The sequence below is a fragment of the Scatophagus argus genome, chromosome 3, assembly GCF_020382885.2.
Source record: "Scatophagus argus isolate fScaArg1 chromosome 3, fScaArg1.pri, whole genome shotgun sequence".
Lineage (NCBI taxonomy): Eukaryota > Metazoa > Chordata > Actinopteri > Scatophagidae > Scatophagus > Scatophagus argus.
In genome coordinates, this window is record NC_058495.1 from 10,521,019 (window position 1) to 10,547,000 (window position 25,982).

At 39.1% G+C, this 25,982-nt stretch overlaps 1 protein-coding gene across 1 annotated transcript; it reads right to left on the reverse strand.

The window, feature by feature from the left end:
* Positions 1 to 1,150: 1,150 nt before the first annotated feature.
* Positions 1,151 to 20,848, reverse strand: mmel1 (membrane metallo-endopeptidase-like 1). Its single transcript, XM_046383357.1, has 24 exons — positions 20,697 to 20,848; positions 13,402 to 13,578; positions 12,872 to 12,910; positions 12,508 to 12,567; positions 12,214 to 12,375; positions 12,035 to 12,115; positions 11,117 to 11,212; positions 10,483 to 10,601; positions 9,733 to 9,798; positions 9,263 to 9,397; positions 8,885 to 8,974; positions 7,732 to 7,868; positions 7,532 to 7,625; positions 7,309 to 7,437; positions 6,779 to 6,877; positions 6,618 to 6,701; positions 6,419 to 6,522; positions 6,121 to 6,179; positions 5,876 to 5,995; positions 5,562 to 5,695; positions 5,355 to 5,420; positions 5,169 to 5,264; positions 4,559 to 4,635; positions 1,151 to 4,119 (listed from the first exon to the last, which is right to left on the reverse strand). The coding sequence occupies exons 2-24, from the start codon at positions 13,556 to 13,558 to the stop codon at positions 4,020 to 4,022; spliced, it is 2,304 nt and encodes a 767-aa protein (XP_046239313.1). The 5' UTR covers positions 13,559 to 13,578; positions 20,697 to 20,848; the 3' UTR covers positions 1,151 to 4,019.
* Between the last annotated feature and the right edge of the window lie 5,134 nt (positions 20,849 to 25,982).

The following is a 25,982-nucleotide window of genomic DNA, read 5'->3' on the forward strand; positions in this document are numbered from 1 at the left end:
AGATCAGTTGTTTGTTTACTACAAGAATAATTCAAAAATGCATCACCATTTGTGCACATCACCATCATAGTGCTTTCTTTTATTCCCCGTAAACAAATCTGTCACTTCATCTTATATCCACTCTCCATCAATGTGCTGACCTGAGGCCAGTGGTGAAATGCTGCACATTTGAGCGATATAGTACTTAAGTTATAAATTAAATCTAGCTGTAGTTAACCTGAATATTTGATTTCTAATTGAGAAACTGTTTTCAGGCAAATGTTGTACTTTTTATATTTGTCTGAAAGTTCTAGTTACTAGTGTTCGTCTTTGTGTCAAGAAAATTCTTCTTCTTAAGATAAATAAACTATTTAAAATTGGATTAGCTGGAAAATGTATGATCACAAAGCTATTTTCTGGGCTTATGAAACTTTTTTGAGTCACATGGTTCTCATAGGACAGTGATGCTAGAGACATATCATGATCTTGAAGAATAGGATGCACTGCTGTAGATTAAACTGCCAAACAGGATATAACCACAATCATCTTCAGCAGTAAAATACACAGATTATCTAAAAATATTGGCTATAGTAGTAAAGCACTGATAAGGAACATTTTACTACATAATGAGTACTTTTACTCTTTATACTTACAGCACATAAACGTTACAAAATGGCAAATTGACCTAAGCTGCTTAAGTAAACAAGTAAGAAAAGTAAGAGCAGAAATAAAATCTGAATCTCCCACACAACAGACACGATGACCAACAATTGTGGCAGTAAATGTAAGTGTCTAAAGAGTAATATTAAGTTACATGGGAACATTTCCAAGATGTTTTGTATTAATTTAGCATTTTAGTACAGTGTTCATAGTATAGTGTAACTGATTGCTAAGCATGACCAATTACTGTACTGCATTAGAACCACTGCGCCATCCTGATTCACATGACTATAAACTGAAGTAGCCCAAGCTTTGGTTCATAATGCAGTAAGACGAAAAATGACAGTGTGACTGTAAAACGAAGGTGAACCTAATGTCTTTGAGTGCTTTTATGCAAGCATCACAAACACAAGATCCATGTGATCTTTTTCCTTTGCATGGACAAGAATGAATCCTACTGCATTTTGTCAGGTTTTAGATAAACATGTTCCAAAAACTTAAAGTGAACAGATTTAAAGGAGAGACTTGAGATCGTACCAGCTGAGACAGTCACTTTAATAGCAGTCTAGATAATTACATAGCAGCAAGAACATTCATAAAACATCTTAAACATCTGAATTCTTGCAAAGCAACAACGTTATTTCATCAATATTCATGTAGATAAATAAACTCTTTTGATTTGTATACAGATGAAACATGTTCATAAATGACAAAAATGAATTGTACTTGGCTGGTAATTTTGTAATGACACAATTTCACTACATTAGTAAATGTGAAGCTAGAACTAAGGTAAGAAATGTATGCTCTCTTTCTTACCTGATCTGAATCCTTTATATGTAAATACTGCAGTAAAGAACATTGAGTATCTACAATAACACTTTGTAGCCTATATGATGTACCCCTTGTGTTCAGTCCAAAATGTTGAACTGTTACTCATTTTGAGGAAAACCAGACAAAATATACAAGAGTCTGAGCTGTTGCCCTTCAAATGGCAACCCAGTGTTGCACCGATTTATCCCCCAGCATTTCTTTGAACTAGACATGACAAATGTGCCCTGATGTTTAAAGGAATATTTTGATATTTGGGGGAAATACGCTTCTTTGCTTTCTTCTTTGCTTGAGTGGGATAAGAGGATTGATACCCCTCTGATGTATGTCTGTTAAATGTTAAGATAAGCTTGACCAAACACAAAGACTGGACAGACTGGACTGAAAGTGATTTTACTTGTTGGTTTTTGATTAAACCTTTTTGAGATAAAATGTGTTAATTAGTGAGCTTAAAGGTGCTGTAAGACAGATGTTGTTACTGATGGGCAGAGCCAGGCTAGTTGTTTCCAGTCTTAATGCCAAGCTATGCTAAACAGCTGCTGGCTGTAGCTTATATTTAAATGGCAGAAATGAGAGATTATTAATTTAATCATCAAACTCTCTACCAGAAAAAGACAAGAAGTGAATTCCTCAAAATGTCAAACGTGCACTTTAAGATGGCAACACACACAGCATTTTAATTCTGAACAGTCTCTCTAAAGTAGTCTTTGATAAATGTGTCCTTTCTCTATGCTAAACACAACAGTATTTACCAGTATGAGATATGAGAGACCCACTGAGAGTGTAAAGCTTCAATGTGCACATTCAGTTTGGCCTAAAAAGTCGTGTTCAGCTTACGAAGGCATCCTGAATGAGACCAGTGACATTCAAAACCGACTGTGTGTCTGTGTGTTTGTTGTGTTTGAAAGCTCTATTCAGCACAAAAATGACAGCTATCTAGAGCCACTACATCCGTTCTCTCTCATAAGTTCTGTTCTGCTTTGATTCTCCTGCCATTACTTGTTAATAAAGGTAGAAAATAACAGTCCTGGCCCTGGCCATCTCTTTAATGACAAGCCCCATTCTCCAGTGTGTCTGCCCGCGGGCTTGTGGTTTGGCTACAGCGGTCACCACGCTTGAGCACACCACACTTTATTCTTTCATCTTACACAGCACTGATCAATGTGAGATCAGGAGGCAGACCACTTCATCTGCTGCTTGTCTATGTGTGAGTATATCTGAGGGGGTTTCTTCTCCCCTTCCTGTAGTATGTAATTGGTGGTGTATTGACGCTAAAGGTCTGGTAATCACTGTGTGTCTCAGGAGATTGTGTGGAAGAAACAGCTCTTCTTCAAATCCATCAACATGTCAAGTAAAATGTAACCTTACAGATATTATTTAAGCAGACATGAGGATTTTGAATAAATGTAGGTAAGTACCATCTAACGAATGGCATATATTAGAGGAGTTATATATAAGCCCACTGGAAACACTTGGGAGTAAAAGGTGGCACATATGAGAGGGAGCCAGCATCGAACACACACAACACGGCTGAGATTATCAACTGAATTTACATCCAAACCTGTACATAAATCTGTCAGTAACAAATAATGAAATAAAGTGACACATGTTTTCACAGTATCACTCTCCAACAGGTGTTTTCTCTCTAGCTAAAAAGTACCATCGCATACATATACATTTCTGCAGTGAGTCTTGATTAACAATCATTGACAGAATGTGATAAAGAAACTAAAAAAAAAATCCTTCCAAAAATACTAAGTAGCTTTGTAAATTTTATATATTTATCCACTCTGTAAAGTGTAAAAACGCTGAAAGCTGCGGCTCTCTCAGAATGTTAATTTAAGGTTAAAGCTGCAAAGATTTAACAGTCTTAAAGTCTTTAGATAATTTGTTTCATGTTACAGTGAATGACCAAACTCTCAGAGTGTGACTAATTCTATTGTAGCTTTACTTCAGCAAAGCTTTTATTTCATTTATTTCATACTCTTCAGTCAGACTTAGATTTGTTCACTATTGTTTGTTCTGAAGTGGCACAACGTCTTGAAAACAATACACCAGAGGAAAGACACCAAGGCAACTCAGTGCCGGATGAAAATGATAAATAACAAAGATCTTCACAAGAGATTATTTTTTCTGAATTATGAGTTCAAGAAAGGCTGGCAAAGCATTTAAAGTCAACCATATAAGCTTTTACCTTTTCACAAGATCTAATTTTTCTACATAGCCTTTTTGTTCATGTACCCACTCGTCATCTGTCATGGGACACAACAATAGAAGAACAAGTGACCTAGTCATCTATAAACAATACTTCAAGCTTGAGAAGATACTCAAGGAAGTTGGGTTTATATAGTATGCGTGCTGCAAGTTTTGAAACTAGGGTGTAGTCCAGGATGTTATTCATCTGAAATACATCTACAGTATATTCAGGTATCTGTGTCATCGTTCTGTCTCAAGTAAATTGGAATAAGCAGGATGTATCCGTAGGTTTAAGAAGTACAACTTGTTCTTTTGATATGAGTTGCCCATGTGAAGAAAATCTCAAGTAAAACTTTCTACCAGACACGGCACTTCAGCTCGGGATTCATTGGACTGCCTTTTTGGCACTGGAAAGCTTCTGAGAATGCTTCAAAATTCTGGAGAGATCCAAGCACCCTAAAGACAAAAGAAAAACAAAATATTTTCAGATTAATAACAGCCAAAGTATGTTATGAATGCTAGATGAGCACTGCTGAGTGTGAGTTAATGTCCTCATATTCGGATGAGCGAAAGGAACTGCACTGATTTCAATGATTAAATGAGTTGTGCTTGGTGCAGCAAAATACTTTTCCTGCAGATTTATGGTGAATCTTTCAATTTAGTGGGGCAAAGTTGAGATGAATGAATGTTCAAAAAAGAAAAAAAACATCTGCAGAGATAGTAAGAACAACAGAAGGTAAACTTGATGTACAAAGACATTAATTAAAGACACAAGAGATATGAGACTGAAGCAAAACAGTGAGGCTGCGGATAACAGAAAACAAACACTAAAATGCTCCTTAGAGTATTGAATTGCGATTGATAATTCTAGTAATGTGAGTCACAATATCCTTACCTGTATTCTAAGGGACTGTGTGAGTCAGTCTTGATGGACTGGCTGGCATATTCAGGCCGATAAGCACCACACCACACCTGGAAAAAAGGACTAAATTTAAAAAAGTCTCTGCAGATTGTTAACATTAAAATCACCTGATATAGAACTTCTGTTTTTACTATATATTTAGAGCATGTTGCATCTAACAATTCCTCTAAGTCAAAGATCTTCCATGTGCAGGTTTGGTATAAGTCACACAGTCACACTGACTTGTAAAATTCACCATCCCTGAAAATGATTCCTAACGAGAGTTTGATCTATTTTATTGTCAATGACGGTGAAAATGACTGATGTTTCTGAATTGACTGGTGCCAAGATGCTCTTTATTTTGGCAGCTCCTCTCACATCTGACCCTTTCCCATGTTTCCTATATTTCCTATGTTCCCAGTGCTTCCTTTCAAGCACAAAACATCCACTAAGAAATGCATTTATGGTGCTTTAGCCCTGGATTCCAGATTGAGAAATTATGGTCTGCTCCCTCTCTCTCTCTCTCTCTCTCTATCTCTCTCTTTCTCTCTCTGATGAAATAATACATTCAGAAATAACAGGTTCCTGCAATGTTCTTACTCACTTGGGCAAAGTTGAGAAAGAAAAGCTGCTTGTGATCCATGTCTAGACCAGGTAGACGAGGCTCCTCACCCTCCATCTCCACCCACTTTAGATAAGCCTGTACACAAACACACACACATTTAAAACAGAGTTAGGCAATGCGGCTGAAACAGTAATATGGTTTTGTACTTTAACAGCTAACTTCAACCTTGTACGCTTGACGAACCCCTCCGTTGTCTGCAATGTTCTCCCCCAAAGTGCTGATTCCACTGACCTGCAGTCACACAGGCAAAACCATGAGCACACAGCATCATGAAAACCCTCATTCTGGTGGTCACTTAATACATGGTTCACATTGGCAGGGATTACAGTCAAGACAAGACATCTCATTTCATGCATGCCACTGGGTGCTTACATTTTGTCCACCTGCTAGCTTCCAGTTGAAGTTGCCATATTGTTGCACCATACACTGTGACTGCTCTTTAAAATGCTCAGCAGAGTAATTACTCCACCAGTTTAGCATATTACCATCCTTGTCAAAATTACGCCCTGCAAGGAAACATAACACATTTAGGAAAATACTGTTTACCATACATGGTGCATCTAACCTTTCTTGGTCAACTGTTAGTAACAGCAAACTCGAAACAAAATGTTATTGCAAAATGACAGCAATGATAAATACATTTATCAGTTTGGCTTTCCCAGAATATCCTATCACTCATGTCTCACCATTGTCATCGAAGCCATGTGTGATTTCATGTCCAATGACCATCCCTATTCCACCAAAGTTAAGGGCCTGGTGCTGCTGTTTACTGAAGAAAGGTGGCTGCAGGATTCCTGCTGGAAAAACTGGCCAGACAAAAAAAAGGAGCGAAAATTCAATATGTAAACAGGATAACAATGAGGAGTGACTGTGTTGCAACAAAAAAAAAGCATATGTTATTTGTCACAGAGGCTGCGGGTGGTGCTCTCACCTATCTGGTTTCTGTTGGGGGAGTAGAATGCATTCACCACAGCAGCACCGATGATCCACCTGAGGAGTGATTTGGTGAAAGGCTTTATAATTGATAAAAGAGCACTAGACTGCGTTTTCATTTAATGATAGAATACTGTAAACTCCACGCCCAGAGCATTTTTTGCACAATGAAACAAAATATTTTAAGCCATCCTGGTGCTGGAGCCTATCCCAGCAGGCGGGGTACACCGTGGAGGTGACAGCACTAACCACTGCACTACCATGGCACCAAAATTTCAGATTTATCAACAGCTTACAAGTCTGGGTCAACTGGTTCTCTGAGCTTCTTCAGACTCTTGTGAGCTTCAGACCTGAGGTTCTCAAGGATGTTCTCGAAGTAGTGTTCTTCACTAAAATTAAGCTGTGAAGAAAATCAAGAGAAATCAGAGATCAGTGATAACTTCGTCTGTCCGTTATTCAAAGTGTGGTTTGGAAATGTGTTCAATTCTTACTTACATGAGCGTACTCCTGGTCAAGTTTCTGGTTGCTCTCCTGCAGAATATGATCTGGATAGCCAATATGCTCCTTGATTGCCATGGCCTAAATTAGATGCAGAACAGTTCAGTGTGATGATACTTAACATGTAGAGATGAACACCTTGGCCAGTTGTACTTTACCTTCTCTCTTGCTTTCTCCTTGGAAGGAGCATCCATCCAGCTTAACTCCTCAAGTGTTTCCACATAGGCGTTCTGAATCTTACCGATGAGGTCACTGACCTGTGAATGGTACAATCACAATAACATACAGGAAACAAGCTTTCATTAAGAACGCATACAGTGCAGAAAATGGATCGAGGCACACAATAAACACTGCATGTCACAAAATGCAGGTGAAGAAAATGAAAATGAAATGATATTGCTTCACTTGTTGTCTTTGTGATGAATGTTATGTGGTTTTTTTTTGTTTTTTTTTGGTAACAATTAAAATAGTACCTGCATTTCATGCTACAAAAAGTGGACTTCATATCCAGGTGGTCCCTGAAGCGCTACTTCAATTACTTCATTGTTTTCTTGATTTAGTGTCAGATGATATTCCATGAATTTCTACTAACAATTCAGCATGTGACATTTACAGCTGGAATTAATTCGTTTGAATTTGAACCATTTCCACACTCTAATAGAGGGATTTCAAGACCAAATGGACTTACCATTTGTTTACTTTCTCCAGCAAAAGTCTCACGCACATACAGAGCACCAACTGCATTCTCCATACTGCTCTGGACATAGCGCACGCATTCTCGCCACCAAGCATCCTCCACAGTGGTCCCATAAAGAGTCTGATCATACACAGACAGACACACAAACTGCAATTTATTTTTCCGACAAGCTCATGTAAATATGTGCTGTTCTGATATGTCATGCTCATCGCACCTTCCTGTAACGTGCTCTGGCATCTTTGAAACGGCGGCTCAGGCTGTTAACTCTGTCAATGATGAGCTGCCAAGTGAGGTAGTTCTGCACAGTTCTGCAAACATACATTTGCCTTCGTTAAACTGCTGTGCTGAATTGTAGCTGTTCTATAATCACTAAATTGTCATCAACTCATCTTTAAATAACACTCTTGGACTGACCTAATACTGTGTTTGGAGAGAACGTCATTCATCTTCTCAAGGTAGGGAGAGCCATACACCACCACCTCCTCCTCTAGATGGACCTCAATGGACACACTGGACAGTACACCCTGAATAAATCGTGTCCAGTTGAAACCCTGGAAAACAAAAGGGCGGCGATATCTTTTATATTAATGTTACTGAATATGATTAGAATACCATATGGTTAAAACTATTTATCATGAGAACTCAGGTACAGCAAGGCTTCTCAGTGGTACGTTTAATTACCATAGAAGTACACACTGTTACTATGTACACAAATGATGATCAAGGCTGCGGTAAAGAATACTCCAGACGGTGGACTGGCCGCTGTCCCATTGTTATCTATATCAGGACACTATCACACTTAGTATAGAACAAATATTTTGGAAAGCACTGTTTTGTTCAGAGTCACCTGAACTAAGTTAGCTATGACAATTAAAATTTCCACTCATTCTTGCTGAGTGTTGCACAGCCAAATGCAGCTAGCTTGGCTGTGTCCAAAGGTGACAAAATTCTTCTACCAGCACCTCTAAATCTCATTAATTACCATGTTGTATCATCTTAATTTCTGCTGTCACTTTTCGCTTGTCATGCAAGGATGTAAAGCCACAACATATTTTACTTTGCTTTACAGATTAGTCAACTTCAGAGATGCTGATAGACAAATTTTAATTTTGTTTCCTCTAGACAAAGCCAAGTCCAGCTGTTTTCCTGTTTTTTTAGGTTTTGCACAAAGCGAACTCGTTAGCTTCATTGTTATCATACAGAAATGAGAGTGGTATCAATCTTCTCTCTGGACAGAAAAGGACAAAATAGTGTGTGTATTGTCCAAAATGTCACACTGCTCATTTAATAGACATGTGCTAATTAGAAGTTAGTATTTTTCATGGCCATAGTATAACCTTACTATAAATAATGCACCACACTTATTTAATTTCCTTATGATTCACTGAAAGGGGGACAGTTGACAACCGCCCATCTTAAGGGCACCTCAACAGTACTTATGTATTAAGTGGAAACATCCTCATTACCGGTAATTTGATTTCTCTACTCAGACTGTCAAACATACAGCAGTTACATGAATCAGTGACCACTTAATGTAACACACAAAAAAAAGTGAAATCACACTTACATTAAGGCTGAATGTACTCTGTAGCTCTCCAAGTGTCATCTTATTGTAGAGAACAGTGACATCTTGGCGCTCCTCTGCTGGTGATGTGGCCTGTCCAACAACAGGAAAGATAAGCCTGCTATAAACTGAAGCTTGGTTTTATATATATGTATTTACATTTTGCTCTCCTTTCATCAGTTAAGTCTCATTTTTCATGCTCTTGACAGACATGAAAAAAATGGTTAAAAGCTTGGCTGATCCCCTATGTCTGCTCTAAATGTAGCCTGGTTCTTTCATTTGCTGGAAGCAGAGAGCAGGTACTCATTTTTCATCTTGTCATTATTAATTTTCCTTTGCTCTTGTCCCACAATTCCATTTCCTGTTGTGGCTGGCACTCACATTGGCGATGTCAGTCTCCAGCTCCAGCACTTGCATCATTTCATCCCACACACGGTCGTCATCCTGAGTCAAGTTCCTGTCTTCTCGGGTTATCTTCGCAATAGACACCATGAAATGGAGGTAGGCCTCGCGAACCTACAATGCCATACAATCACAATAAATATTGTTTGCACAAGAATGATATCTGTACCACACAAATAAAATTACAGTTTTCAATAAAAACAAACTCATTTGTACAAGTTCTTCATAGGAAAGTACAACCCAGGCAGCTGTAACTGACACTGTTTCTGTAAAGAGCTAACACACAAGTAAAATCCCTTTCACCTCAATTGTACAGTGGTGGAGGCAGAAATCTGAGAGGAGAGATACCTCAAAACCATCACCAGCAAAACCAAAAGGATCTGCGTCATAAGATACCAAGAGAGTGAAGTCGGAAAATGTGTCTCCCATGTGATTTGAGTGAACTTAACCTTTTTGTAGTTTCCATCATTGAAGTAATAATCTCTTGATGGCATTCCAAGTCCCGGCTGGTCAATCTAACCAGAATGCAAGAACAACAATTAATCATTTTGTATGTGTGTAATCTTTTTGTAATATTTACATTGCTGTGTTTTAAAGAGTCTGATCAAATTCTGTGGCTGGTGATCTTCTATATCTTCCCTGTTGTCAACAAAGCACATGAAAAAAGACCAAAAGCAGCAATAAATATTGTCTGTGTTGTCAAAGCCTGATATGTCTTCCTCTGCTGTGGTCCAAAAACTATTAAATACACATCAGTGAGTGACACTGTTGCACTACGTGACATGGTTCTTTATTATCATGAAATTATGCACTGTAGTTTATATTGAGCCCATCACATGTACTCAGTCCTAAAAACTCCTAAGCAGCCTAAAAATGTATAATGCATCACTGAAAATAGAACCCAACAAACACATTATTTACTCTTGTTTGAGTAATGTTTGAAACTATAAGTTGGAATTTATTTATCCTTTCAAGTAAATGAAACTTTTTATTTGGTAACTATTTTCATAGATTTACAATGCATCTTCAGTAGCTTTCACTGAGACCCACAGACAGAGTAGGGAATTCGCAAATTTGATGTTTTCATGGGATTTGTTGATGATAAAAATATAGAATAACATCTGCCTTATCTATCATAAATGCATAATGACATATTGGTTCTATTACGCTACTTGTGCTCCAATAGACAGTGATCTTACATAAATAATATGGCGGCGAGAGTCGCGGTCATCCGTCCACACATACATGTCTAGCAGAACCTTCTTATGAAAATGAGCAGTGAGCATTGCCAGTGTGTCTTCAAGGCTCCATGCTTCCTCTGCAATGATACGAAAAAACAAACACTGCTAAACACATTTTCCTGGCCATAAAGAAATATTTAGTGTAGCTGGCTGTAAAAACCGGGCCCTCTGCTGCTCTTTAACTAGGCTTTCTGTGTATATCTGTGTGTGCAGATGCAGCTGTGTGGGGATAATTCTGTTTGAGCCACCGTCCATGATTACATTTAATTAAAATGGCAAGGGCCAGGAGCTTGGGGATGAGCAGAGTAGACTATTTAAAACATCCTGAGCTCCGCAGCCCACTCATCACACTCCCGAACTCCACACCTGACTGCTCAGCAGAAGAGCTTCGGCCTCTCGATCCCTTTAACAAAGCTCATACTCAGCAATTCACTGCGTGTAAATATAGATACAGGGGCTCTACATGCGCACACATATTTGAGTAGGAACGTGAGTGCTTGCTTGTGCGGATCTACTGCATGTGCAGATTTGTTCAGAACAACAAACTGTCAACATTTTCAGAGTGTGGTGTGTGATTCGTGGGTATTTCTACCGGTAGTGGTGTTCCAGTCATCAGACGCCACAGGCCAGTCTCCGATACTGTCAATGAGCTTCAGGAGGGGCTGGGAGTCACGCTGCTCTATGAGGCCTGCAGGTAAAATACAACAACCACAACCCTGATTCCAAAAATATTGCCAAACTTTAAATAGAAACAATATATTGCTATATTCAGCACAAAGGCAAGATATTTAATGTTCAAACTGATAAACTTTATGAGTTTGTCTTCTTCCACTTCTTTTTAAAATCTTTTTCTTCTTCCTTCTTCGTCTGACTCACTGCTGAGCAGCACCTATAAGAACTGTTTTGTTTCTGTCAGAAGATGTTATATACCTATAAAGCAAACGTGAGATTGCGTCAACTGTGATTTGTGCTGCAGGAGGCACTTCAGTCTTATTTTGTGGAGTTTCAGTCAGCACCGTCAGACCGGTAAAAGTTCTGTTTTCACTGTTAGCTAGAGTGGGTTGAAAATCTCGAATAAATAGTCATGTTTAATTCATTCATGCTTTATAAGCAGCTTTTCTATGTCCACACTACTCTAATTAGGTCAATTGTATCTTATAATAAATGTTATATTCTACTAGACTGGTAAGTACTCAAAAGACGTGTTATAATAATAATTCAGTTCAAAGTCACATTGCCTCCACTGGTTTTTCATCAAACTTTCACACCCTGGACAGTACAATCATGAAACTAAAAGCCAAAATGTATTCAGTTGCATTTTATGAAATGTTTAAAAAGATCTTGCTGTAACTTGAACCCCGAAGAAACCCTGTCTGAAGAAGATTATTTGATAAGATCAAGAGCTCCACAAACACAAACCGCTTTTTTGTCAATATGCTTTATGTTTTCATGCCTTCTTTCAAAAGTAAAATAGGCTCCCTGTGTCCAGACAACATGAAGAGAGCCTTACTTTCATTCATGCAGGAGCTGTAAAGGATCTTGGCCTTCCTGACAGCATCTCTGTCCTGTTCATTTTCCATCTCAAGAACACCTGCAACAACAAAGCACATGCAGACATTTTCCCTCTGAACGAAACCCACGCATAGCTGAAAGTGCTGCAGCCCGCTGACCACTGAAGATTAAGCTGACCTTTGAGGACAATCTCAAGCTTGTCCCTTAGAATGTCAAAGACACTGTGACGGGAGCTTGTCTCCGGTATGACATGTCGCTCCAGCCATCCCCCGCAAGCGAACTGGTAGAAATTGTCACAAGGCTTCACAGACTTATCCATGTTCTGCAAGAGCCGAGCAGCTTTAAAGTATCGCAGAGGTAAGAGGGGAAAGAGAGGCACAGGGACAACACAGTGAAGATTCACATGTTGTCAGGGAGTGACTTTGTAACATGACACAGCAGGAGAGCAAAGGAAAAAACAATTCCCCTCACCTGCAGTAACACAGTCCGCAGTTGTGCACTCACTGCTCAGGCTGGAACGAAACAGCTGGCCTGCAAACGTCAACATTTACGAGAAAGTATGTGTAGTACGCTGAGAAAAGGAGGATTTTATGTGACATATAGAGCTAATGCTAAATAGCCTAGATCCATGGTACAGTCTGCGTGTGTCAAGGGCAATGTCTATGTCAGCAGTGACTCTGTTCTTTCACTTTTGTGTGGCACTGCTGATCCCGCAGTAAAGAGAATTACAGTATTACAATGACTATCAGAGGTGAGGCTCCAATATGACGCATGCCCGCTTATCCCACATTGTATCCTCTGTTCAGTTTATAAGCTTAAAGTGACCAACACTCACCTGTTGAACTCCTTGACGTGCTCGACCTGTTAGATTGCTCTGGATTGGTTGGAAAAAAACTGATTTTAGACAATATACAGACACAGTCAGGACCATTTTATTCTCAATTATAATGATAACTACAGCTGATTTTATCGAATGGTGACATTTCACCATAAGAAAATACTCTCAACTCTTTTAGAGCAGTCCACAAAAATAATCTACTCTTGGAAACAAATCAAAACAAGAGCTGCAGTTTCCTACTTAAAGGTTATATTTTTGTGTTTAGTGTCTACACGCTGTAATAAGTCCACCCCCCCACCCCTTTGATTATTTGCTTGAGTAACATTAACCTTTAAAAATCTCTGTAAAGGTTAACTGATAACAAACAGTCATGGGCATATCTGAAAGCATTTTATAGGACCAGGAACATTCCCAATGTCAATGCCAGTGTGCAGTCACACTGAAAACAGAGCAGGGAGACACTTGTCATTACTGCTGCCATATGAAATATCTGGATCCTTTCACAGTGAATCTGACCGAGCTATTACCTTTCACAACCGATGTGTAGAGGACTACCAGCCCGGCTAAGGCACAGCTGACCAACAGCAGCAGCACAGACAGACCGATTTCTGCAACAGTCCAACGACGCTTTCCAGGTTTACTTGATTTCTCCATTATATCCATCTGGCTTTCGGATTTGCCCATATTCCTCTTGACTGCCGGCTCTGTGGAAAAGACACCGTTTGAGTGTGGGATGGTCCAGGCAGAGAGCTACCAGTGCGTGTGCTTGTGTGTGTGTGTGTGTGTGTGGGTTGTGCAGTGATCCATCTGTAAACGGTGCCAGCTGACCTGCAGTGAGTGAGCTTCAATTGCTGAACACCTACAACAACTTTGCTGACAGGAGTTGTGAAACTGTTGGTCTTGTTGCTTGAAAACACTTTGTCACTCTGTGTGTTATTATTTTCCAGGGGTGGGAGAAGTATTCAAATCCTTTACTTAAGTGAAAGTATTAACACCACACTGTGAAAATAGTCACAACAAGCAAAAGTCCTTATTTAAGTAGAAGTATTACTGTAAGTAAGTCTGATATGTAGTGGAGTAGAAGTAGAAAGCAACATAGAAAAAGTTTTATCCTAAAGTATCTTTATACTTAAATACAACACTTAAGTAAATGTAATTCATTACATTCCTTCATTGTTTTAAAATGACTTTAACAGATTTAGCCCTAGGCAGGTTTAGTTTATGGATTTACAGAAAAGTAATCTGATTTCAAAATCTATCCGTTGACACACAAGAAGCTAGTAATTTAAGGAGCTCCACTTTCCTGGTGTTATGTGAATTCTGGCAGCAGCAGTCTGGACAGGCTGCAGCTGTCTGATTGATTTTCTTGACCTGTGAAGACAGCATTTCAATAGTGAACAAGTTTTCCTGTTTCTTGTTCAGACAGAAATCCTTGATTCTTGCAGTGTTGGTAGCAGCAGGCTGATTTTGTAAATGTGGTTGTGAATTCACTTTTGTACAGTGGGATGAAGTGGATCAGTTTCCCCACCCCTTTTCACGTTCGTTTAGCAGTATCTGTCTTATCAAGTGTGTCTAATGCAGCACTGAAATGCAGTAATATAAAAACCGACATTTTTGATGCATCACTGCTCAAATGAACATTATTTAAATTTTAGCAAACCGCACTCTCAGTGCTGTGGTTACTGTCGTGTGGTCCAAATCCAAATGGAAACACATAAAGAAACTATTTTGCGCTACTAAAGCATTAAGTTGCCAAACAAAACAGCCTTTAAATGATCTCTCCCACAAAGGGTCGATTTCATATGGGCCTCTAGTTATTTATTACTGAGGCATCCAGATTAGACTTTAATAAATGAGATTTAGTAATTGCGGTCTTTACGGCCCTTGGAAGAAGGCCTGACTGAAGAGAATTATTGTATCTATCTGTAGTACATCTGATGCAGTTAAAAACATCTCTCAAGAGACTTGTAGGCATAAGGTTTTAAACAATCAAGTTGCACAATTTAGAGGGTCAGTTGTTCTGTTGCAGAAGCACAAGTGGTATAGCCATTTTGCCCAAGAGGAGGCTACAGTGTGTCTTATCTTTAGAATTTTACAAAGTTTGCCCACCACAGTAATTAAGGTTGAATTATTGTTATTTTTATAATTTTTGTTATTTTATTTTAATGGTCTCAGAGAAAAATGTAAAACAAAACTGCCTTGTCCCATTTGGTTCAAAGTTATACACATGAAGTCTCTCTTTGTAGATGTCATGGTGAACCTGGTTTTTCACCACCTGTGTTCCGTCATTACCATTTTATTTTTTTCCTACATTATTCTGCAACAAATCAGAATTTCTATGTAACAGCATGGTGGGATTTATGATAAGACTGTTGCTAAGCTGACATTTATATAGCCGTGCTTGTGCTACAGTAATAACCCACCACGGTGTCTGAAAACCACAGAGTTTTTCCATCCCCCCTTCCATCTCCCCTTCCTACATGTGTAGGTTCTGGCTATGTCACACACAGTTCTTATCTCACTGGATGAGCTTTGAAAGGCGATAATCAAGGCCATAGTTGAAATAATAACTATTTTAAGCTGTGTGCCATGCCACGGGAAGCGCAGCCCTGTGTTAGACGCCACCGCGCTCACCACAGGAAAACAATGGCACAGTGAGCTCAGAGCGGTTTTACTGCTGATCATGTGAAGAAGGCTGAAGGTCTGCAGGTGTCCCCTCCTCCTAATTGGAAAGTGTCATGAGACAACTTTTATTGTGATTTGGCGCTATATGAATAAATTGAACTGAGCTGAATTGATTAAAAATGTGCAGACAGTTGGAAATATTTAGATCTAAAATTGTTATGTATCAAATCTTTTACATGATGAAAGGTCCAAAGTTGTCCGGGATGCCATCTTTGGGATTATCAGTATGAACACTAAAATCACTCATGAAGTAATCACACCATATTTTATGATCCGCCAACCAGCAAAGTTTTTCATCTCAAGTTTTGTTTGGCTTAAATAGCTTCTTATTTGCGAGTCCAGTGCACGTTCTGAGCTGCATGTATGGGTGCACGGGTCCTGGCTAACGTCTGAGCTAACATAACACATTACACGTTAGCTCTGTGCTCCAACCAATTATTTTGAATGATCACGCAATAATTTCGAATGATCACAGGATGATTATAATCATAAGAAATAAAAATAATAATCATATCATTCAAAATAATGGTTCATTTTTCTGACATAACAATAAATTTTCCATTTCCCATGTGAAATGTAGTACTTTGAGCTCTTCAGCCCTTTCAAATGAAAAAAATCTAAGGAAGATAATAAGATGTTTTCTTGAACAAAGTGGCCAGTAAGTTGTTGTGAGGGGTGGAAATGTACATTACTTCGGATCTTTAAACTAGATATTCATGAGTCAAGTGCAATATCTCACTCTGAGTATGTTTAGAGGACAAAAACTTTGTCTCTGTGCTGCTGTAGGTGTATCATTGTAAGAAATTTATTGTCCATTGTATAAAGGTAATTTGGTAGCTGTTTTTATATATACCTGTGTACTGTTACACAATTTAGTAACTAATTTAACAATACCTATCTGGTTTTATCAGCTGGTGCTGCAACACTACCTTATGTGATATTTTTCCATTTTGTATTGGAAACAGATATCACAGTCTGCACTGCACATATTTAATCCATTATATTTAGTGTATGAGTTCATTTAAAGCTCGCTTTATCACTGAGCTCCATATGTCGTTAATATAGGCTAGAATAGGTTTCTTGTGTCTCTTAATGTGATATTTACTCTGAAGACAATTTTGGGAGCAGTAAATTAACCATTAAACTTAGTTTCAGTGACTATTGTTTAAAATGCCTCCCCCCTCGCCACCTTGCACCCTCTACCACCACTATCATGAGCACACACACACCACAAACACACACACACACACACCAGACCTCTCACCATAAGCTGTCTTCCAAAGAGCAAATTTCTATGCACAATAATTATGTATGTGTGAACACAATATTCCAAATGAGCATTTGTGCAGGGACAAAACGACAATCACCCGTGGCTTTCAGCAGCATTACTTCACATCTATTCACTCTGCAGCACCTGTTTCTCCATAACCAGCCCCATTGCCCTATCATTAGGCCTGACAGGGGACGGGCTATAAATCAGAGGTTCACATTGCTGTGCCCCATTAGCCCTTCCTGATGAATACTCATGGGCACATATCTGGCACTACAGTGATGAAGAGCAGGCAGGGGCTTGTTAAAGCTGCACTGACATCCACACTCTCTGAGGCAAAATCCTGTGAGACTGCATTAAAGACAGGCCTCACAGGCCTCCTGGAAAATGTGTTAATAATGTGAAGTCCACTGTGTCAGATCAAAATTTGTGGTCCAAAAGTAGGAGTTATTTATTTATTTACTTTATGACCACAGATAACTATGCTAAATTTCTATTTAAGTTCTTAGGACAAGATATAGGCAGAATTTAACCATTTAGTTGAATATCTTTAATAACTGTAACAACACCTGTAACATACATTTTTATTGTATTTATATTTATATATATATATATTATTCTCATTGTATTTATTTTATTTATTTATTTCAATACATCAAACAGGGCAAAATTGCTCATTAAGCAATGTCTTTTTTTTAATGTTAAGCCTTGGTAAAATGGCTCTACATGTCCAGTCTGTTGTATTTAGTGGCTTCCAGCAGTGAGGTTGCAGATTACAACCAAATGAAAACTATGGTGACCAAGAGGGGTCAACAAATTGCAAATAGACAAAAGATTTTAAGATTTTAAGATTTTAAAAATAACAGCTTCATTAGTTTGACAGCATTTGCACTGAAAATACACAAAACACAACCATTATTGTGTGTTTTTGGCCAGATTATTTGAACTGACAGCAGAAAAAGCTTACATTTTAGCTCATTTTACAACACCAAAGACTTCCATGACATTATGAGTAACATACAACAATAAGCACGTCCCAAGCTCTCTTAGCGTTTAGTCCATTAAGTAAGCATATTCATGGAATGTCAAGAAAGGAAATATTCTTACATTTCCCTTACTAAACACCGTCTGAACTCAATTTTATCTATTTTACCAAGTTAAAACAAGCTTAATTAGTTAAAACACTGTACTAGTTAACACATTGTAAAACACCCTTCACTCAATCGAGACATAAATGTGGTAAAACTCAGCAAAACCAATTTGGTTTGTCTTTTCACAGTCACCTCCGGTTTGCTAAAAATAAATCCTCAGTTCATCAAGTAAGGTGTGAAAATATTTCGGTTCTACTAGTCATTTTCACCAGCTACTGATGCCTGACTCTCTTGTCCCTTCTTCTTCTCATCCCCTTGGTGAAAGTCCACATGGTAGCCACTGGAAGTCACCTATGTGCTGTATTCCCTGTCCACAAACTGACCTCTGCTGGTCTTGGACATCAGTCTGGTGTCCAGACTGCTCAGTCTGGTCAAGTTGACTCCCTTTGCCCATACTGACTCCACCCCACGACCCAAGGTTGTGATCCTGACACAATCCAGTCAGTTATAGGGCCACCAACTTCACTGCTGACTGAGATATTCCTGCATGGGCTCAGGAAAACTTTGTAAAACAGGATGTTTGCAAATGCTTGTATGCTGTGTTTAATTGTGTTTTACAAAGTGTCAAAGCCTTTTAAAAATCAGGGCTGTGAAGTACTAAGAATCTTACTAAATGTGTATTGTGCTACAAAGCAGCTGTTGCTGTGACCAAATCAAAACTTCTTGCGTTTAGTTACATTATGATGATATTAGTGTTCTTGGCAGTTTTTGAAGTTGAGTACGTCTAAATAACAGCTGTGGTGGCCGCCAAGGACAAATAAGCTTATGTTCAAACACATGCATTTCCTAAATGCTGTGCATGTGTTGTCAAATTGATGAGGATGTTTTCCTAACTTGCTTGTGCTTTGTCTAATTGCATGTGTTTTCTTAAGCTGCAGCATGTTTGCCCTTGAGAGCCACTGTAAATATGCTGCTAAATATTTTTTTGAAGAAGAAGAAGAAGAACACTTAAGACAGAAAATATAGAATACAACAATTATTAACTAGTTTTAGTCATGATTAGCACCGTCACTGATGGTGTTCTATCTGTATTTCAACCTACACTTTTATGTTGTTATCTTTGTTTTTCCTGACTTTTTTTCATCTATTTTTGTAAAGCACTTTGTAACCTTGCTTTGAAATGTGCTAAGTAAATAAAATGTGTATTATTGTTATTAAGAGTAATAGTAATACCGGTGGTAGTAGAAGTAACCTATATAATTTTCTTTTAGTAAATAAGACTATTGTGTTTCTCTTTGCTAACACAAAATGGAAAAAAATATAGGGGAAGTAGTGAGAAGTACTCAACAAATTATCATAACGCAAACCCCACAAAATCTGAGAAGTGGTGTGCAGAAGTATATTGGATTCGAACCATGGACGGACAAATCACTGATGAGGGCAAGGCTGTTATGTATGGCTACATATACATCAAAATATATACAAATGTTTTGCCCTTATAAAAATAATGGTGGAAGTGGTACGTGCATGCTGTCCACCAACCTGTTGGTTCCGACAGCCTCTTCTCAGAGACAACACCCAGGGTATAAAACCTGCTTCTCAAAGCTGTGTGCGCAAGGTAACAGTTGACTTCACAAGTGTATTTGCATTTCTATCAGCTAAGATAGACAGTCGGCAACAGAACAAAAAGCTGCACTGACAGAGAAAATTTGCTTGGCTTCCTGCAGTTCTACACAACCTTCTCTAGCTGTATGCACCACAGTGTGGCAAAGGCCTGTGCAGATGATTCTTTCACCCAGTTACAGGTCAGAACAAGAAGGCAGCATTAAAACGATGTTAGGTACAAAAAACATAAGCAGACTAAGACAACTGTCACAACCACACACATTGACCGATACTTTCCAGCAGTAATCAGCTCTGACAATTTGAAGTCCTTCTGTGCTTTTTGACTAACTTTGTCAGGAAACCGACATCTATGGAGCATAGTGAGAATGAAGGCCATATAGCTTTTGTTATCTAAAAATGATTGTACGTACATCCATGAGGTGGAACCCGGCTTGGACAGATTTATATAGAAAACACTAAGGCACTCTCAGTAATGAGTGAGTGGAGCATCAGGGCAGAAAAGCTACTGATTCAGTCGATGTCACTGATGATTCAGTATGCTGAGTTCAGCTCGAGGACTTAAAAGAAGACTTAAAAATGTGTTCGCTCATGTATTGAACATCTGTAGAGTGACTGAGTGAGTGACCACAAAGAACAATTTTCTGAATATGTCCACAGCATCTCTGAAGTGACCATGTCAAGAAAGTAAGTAAGTGTATTATATGATGCATGATACAAAGTGTTAACATTACCAGTGACATGGTGTAATCTCACAGGTCACAGATACTAAATGTACTAAATGTTTTAAGGTCTTCTTGTTTTAAGCACATTAACATTACTGCGACTGTGTTCAGTGACTGGTACTGTTCTTCTCTAAACTTAGTGTTCCAAACAAAACAAGGATTAACTCACAGGTCAGGCTGCCAATAATCTGCACACTTTCTCCAGTGGTATTTGCTTAGCCACTGACCATATACATTTAAATTTATAATAACGAAAGCAGGATTCATTTTCCACAAGGAGGAATGGGTTAGAAACAGCTCAAAATCTTTGCTGGGACTGTTAACAATCTGACATGAGTGATACCTTACGTCTCAGGTGGCTTTAACTCTAACCTCTTCTACTTTGATACTTGATAGCAAACAGGAATCTGAAGGATCTAGAGGCTTACCTTTGTATGTGGATGATAGAAGTCCCTGAGCCGTTCCCCCACAGCGGGCTAATATCTCAAACACCCCTGCTGAGCATCCACTCAGAGCTGGTGTGTAGAGAAATGAGTCTGTGCTGCTGTGGGTTGAAGGAGACGTTATCCAGTTCACTGTGTTGCTCAGGGAATGAGTGAGGCAGAGAGAGAGAGAGAGAGAGAGAGAGAACATGAGATAGAAAGAGGGAGGGAGGGATGGAGGGAGGGATAGAGGGAGGGAGGGAGGAACAGAAAGAAGGCAGATGGGAGGTGAGAATACTGGATTGTTTTCAGTTTTATAATGCTGTGATAAGAGAAAAATGTTAGGGACATGTGCGTTATGAGGGGCTGAGGTGGGTTATGATATGTGTCTGTCTGAGGGCTCAGCAGGATATGTCACGGTGAGCATCAGTTTATTTTTTCTCGCTGTGGAGTGTCCCCAGCTGCTGAGCAGAAAAGGGCAGAAAAACCTGGAAATCTTACAGAGATAAAACAAACACAATGTTAATGCGCTTTACAGACAGATAATCTAGTAGCACAGAGTTTTTAAGCCTTTTTTTTAATCATGCCTGTAGCCATAAGGGTGTGGATTTAAGTGCTTATGTTATCATCAAACACCTCTCATTACTGTGGCCCTTGTTATCCCTCTCTACTCCTCTTGTGTCCAGGAAAAGCTCCTCTTCAGGGAGATCTCGGATGCTCGCGGTGTGCTTGGTGGGGATCTGACCTCTGGCCTGGTGTCAGACGGAAATGGCATGGCGCCCAGGCTCATTATCAGCCTGATTAACCACACTAATTAGCTGATAATAAGAAGAAAGAGGGAGCCACGGTGTGTTTAGCTGATACTCGTGGGCACCTAGTTTCTCAGGTGGTGTTGCTTCCCAAGCCAAGATCACAGAAAACAATTTCAGTGGCTCAGTCCTAAAATAGAAGATGCATTTAAGATGCACTCACACATTAATGATCACACTGTTGTCTGCTAACATGCTGCATCATTTAAATTTAGAAGTGAAGAAGCTTGCAGTCATTTAAGAACAACATGACTGATGGAGCGCAACACAGTGGGGGTTGAGGTTTGCAACTGAGGTAATAATTTATTGATAGATTTTATTTAGCAGAGAGAATGCTTCCTCTCGGGAATAACTGTACTTTTGGAATAGTAGCAATTTCTTATATTTAAGACATAGTGAAACATCATGACAAACTTGTTTGCCTAAAAAGCTTAATTTCTGTAATGGTTTAATAATCTTGCAGATGACAAAAGGTTCAGTGATGAATCTAAATACTCTGCCGTGCTTCATCTTCTAAGGTGAAGCATATTGGTCACATATGAGCACTGTTTCCAGTGACTGGTTGAGGGCTACATGTTGTTCCTGCAGGGAACTGCTTGTATACCACCCCACCCCACCCCCCCCCCCCCCCCCCCCCCGAAATCAGAAGAGGCAAAGAGTGAACATGTAATCAGGCATAAAAGTGTTTCTTCTTTCTGTCCCCCGAAACATGAGGTCATCCAGCATGGTGGTAGGTGTACTGCATACAGGAGACTCATATCTCGGCCCATGTGACTGTTGCAAAGAGCAATGAAGTGAAAGTAAAATTTATGCCTCTGAATATCCTAAAAGTCCCTGCTTACAGAATAGCATCTGCTCTGACTAATGTATTTCTGCTAATTTGAGCTTTCATCTAAAGTAAATGAACATCGTTGCTTTTAAAGGCTTGGTAGCTTTTGGATGTGAGTTTTCTTCTCCTTTTTCCTTTCAAAGAGTTGCTGTGCTGGTAGGATTTTTCTCACATTTTCCGGAGTCGCAACCTTCTGCTTTTTGCGAGCTGTGTTTGTGCTTCCTGCTCTGTGTTGCAGCACTGTCAGCTAATGTGTTGCTTCGCTTTCATTTTATCCTGATCATTATTTAACTCTAGCTAAGCTGTTTGAAAACATCAAATCTCTGCTACAGTTTCAAGTCTCGATATTGCATGAATAAGTGCAAGAGTAAGTTTAATTATGTTTAAGTAGGGAACCTTAAATTCGATTATTACAGATTTATTTGCTGTAAGCGGGTGTATGTTTGTTCTCACGCAGGCCATAAACAAATACTGGACTGTCTCAATGATTGGTGGATCTGAAAAACAAGCTTGAAAGCTTTTTAATTAGGCTATTGTTGATGAATGCTACTGTACGTATTTGATGGAGAAGGCTGCTCAACTTTGCTAAAAGCCTGTGGCTGAAAATGAAATGTGTGCTTGGAAACTGTCAGAGTAAAAAGAGGAGAGAAGGCAGTTGTTGTTGTTGTTGTTGTTAAGGGATGACAGTTTTTATATTTTGGCTAAGAAAAAATCGTAACTAAAAATGATATCAAATTACAGGTTGCATAACATGGCACCAAATGAGAATGTACTTTTCTTTGGTTCCAACAGAAGACCTAGAAAATAGTCTTATTTGCAGCCACATTCATTAATCAGCATATCGTTTTTCCATTTCAGTTTTTGGTTTTGCCTAAAATCTCTATTTTTGAGCTTACAGCTTGACAATAGTAGTAATCACTGCTTTATGCTCTCCTCTCCCTATTAATTATGTCCCATGCTAAATACTGTCGGATTAGGCCAGCACTCAGCATGAGCTTAACCAGAACAGAATATTTGAAGTTTTAATTGCAACGCTTAAAGCCGTTTTCAAGCAGGAAACTTATTTATTGTGACTGTGATGAGGTGATACTATCTTGTCCCTTCTTACATATCAGGATGTTTGCTGACAGCAGTAGAGACTGGATGAAATAGCAGCATTGATTGTTGTTTGACACATGGCTGCTGAGGCAATCTGTCTGTCTGACATGACAGTGTTAGTTGTTCTTACGCACTCTCTGTCAGCTCTGCAGCGTTCAGTTAGATTCATTGTCTTCCCTCAACCCCAAAACAAAGGGTGTGATTAACTGGTATGTTCCTGCTCTGTTGATTCACTGCATGTGTTTAATAGGCCTCAAAGAAGCACACAGGTCATTAAGCACAGCGGTGACATAAGAGTCCCAAAAAGAGGTCTGTGCCGACTAACTCAGGAACCAAACGTGAAGCAAACCTCATGGTCTCTGTCTTCGTCACACAATTCAGCATCCATTAGATCGCCACTTTCAGGTGTAATATGATGAAATACGTGTGAGCGCAGCATGGTTGCTGGAGTCAACATTCACATTTTCATCTTCACTCTCACTTGGGCAAAACCCAACAGAAGTTAAGTCAGAGTGTTTGAAAAAGAAAAGGAATCTACTTATGCAGGGCCCTGCAGCACAGAAAATATTAAGCGTGTGTTAGTGTCAGTTTTCCTTTCTGTACATTATGTGTGCTTACTACTCTCAGTGAACATGGTGCAGTTGCAACAATACAGAAAGCACAATGTAAATGTAACGTCCCCTGATCTCAGCTTTTAGAAAGCCTTTTTAGCAGAGACATTAACAAGAACAAATATTTCTTTCTTTAAATTATTTTGTCAAAAGGATGTAAAACAGGACAGAAAATAATGATCAAAGGTTATGCAGTGAGAGCAGCACAACATCTTTTCTCTGGTTTGCAACAGACATCTCTACCATAAAAATATTCTTGTCATAAAAGGCCAGACAAACAGCTCATGAGGCATCCCTAATAAAAAATCAGAGTGGGAAGTGTACTTGAATTTTTACACTCAGTGGGCACTTTATTAGGTACCTCTGTATCTAATATTGATGGTATGATCAGTCCAACAACACTCAGAAGCAGGTTTAAAAAGGTTTAATGTGAAGCTCAGGTTAAAGGTGGCAGAATAACATTAGAATCAAGTAAGACATAAGAAACAAAAACAAGAATTCAGCCAGTGAATGTGACTACCACTGTGGACATGAACAAACTGGTGGAGATTGAGTGGAGAGCCAAGGTTGATTTACTGCAGCAGCTTGATGAGGCAACGGTCAGTGCACCAACCGCAGGTGTCCAGGAGCAGAAGGGAGGTAGCCAAGTGAGTGAGTAACAGCCAGCATCGACAATGTTTGTATCTGTATGTTTGTGTTCAGTTTAGCCTCTGACTGAATTCAGCTCTCACACTGACAAGCAAGAGTGAATATAAAACCACTTTTTAATCTCAAACGTTTAAAAATAAAATGTGGTCTTCTTGACTATGAGCATTTTCAATGGCTCTGTCTTCCAGAGTTCACTAGCTCAGTGCTGTCTGTCAGGTAGTTAACTCACCCAACAATGTCCCTCTGCTCAAGTCTGTTAGTATAATTAACCTCACAGCCAACTGCATTCTTTGTCTGATAGTTGCATGAAAAATTCTTCAAAAGTCACTAACATCTCACACACAGATGAGAGGTCAAGTTCAATGACTTGAATCAGCTGAGGCGAAGCCCGAATGACCATGCCCTTAATTATGTATAATTAACTATAAATAACTTAGCCTTAATATAATATAAATAAGTGAGTTACATAAAAATTCACCTTAGTACAGTTGTCATGAACAGAGTAATCAGTTGTAGAGACCCAAGCTGTTTTTTGTACCAGGATGTAAACATATTTATTTCTGCTGTAAAGTTAGGCATTGACTTGGTTTTGGGGCCAGCTTCAATGGTTATTCAAGAAACTGCAGTTTTGGCACTTCTGTATTGGCTTCATTTTTCAACCAACAATGAGGTACATTTTGATAAAAATATAGTATACTTCTCATAGGCACCATCTTATTTTTTGAGTACCTTTGAGTACCTTTTCAGTACCTTTGATACTAGTTTCTGTTATGTACTGCAACATTTTTAATGCTTTTAATGGGATTTTGTAACACTGTGGTATTGCTACATTTCTTTGAGTGATGAGTGTGAATACTTTATCCACCACTGATAAAGATTTTGGTTGTCTGTTTTTCAAGCTTGTGACAGAGTTGCTCGAAGTAATAAATACTGCTTGGATTCCTCTTAATCCAGAAAATATCCTATTAAATCATCAACTGCGCGTGAATCAGTCCTTTTGGTCATTGACAGGCAAAGTAACAACAAACCTCCCAAATGGGGTCTGTTACTCTCCACCTGTCCACCAGGTTGTAGCAGCTAGGACAGCGATGTGGCAGGTCTAATCCTCCTTATCTTAATGGCATCCACCACCTATCGCTTAGGTGGTGGGGACAATCGACCCTTTTCCTTTCTTTATCAGCAAAACCCACTTCCCCATCAATCCTGCTGGTAAGCCCCTTGTGTCAGACCCCCCCCCCCCCCACACACACACACACAGTGGGACATTACATAGACTTACATTCATTTCCTGGAGGCT

Coding starts and splice junctions, on each gene's coding strand:
- mmel1 (XM_046383357.1), bottom strand. CDS start 13,558: ATGGGCAAATCCGAAAGCCAGATGGATATAATGGAGAAATCAAGTAAA. Junction 7,626..7,731: donor CTCTCCAAACACAGTATTAG/GTCAGTCCAAGA, acceptor GTATGTTTGCAG/AACTGTGCAGAACTACCTCA. Junction 5,996..6,120: donor CCCCAACAGAAACCAGATAG/GTGAGAGCACCA, acceptor TTGTCTGGCCAG/TTTTTCCAGCAGGAATCCTG.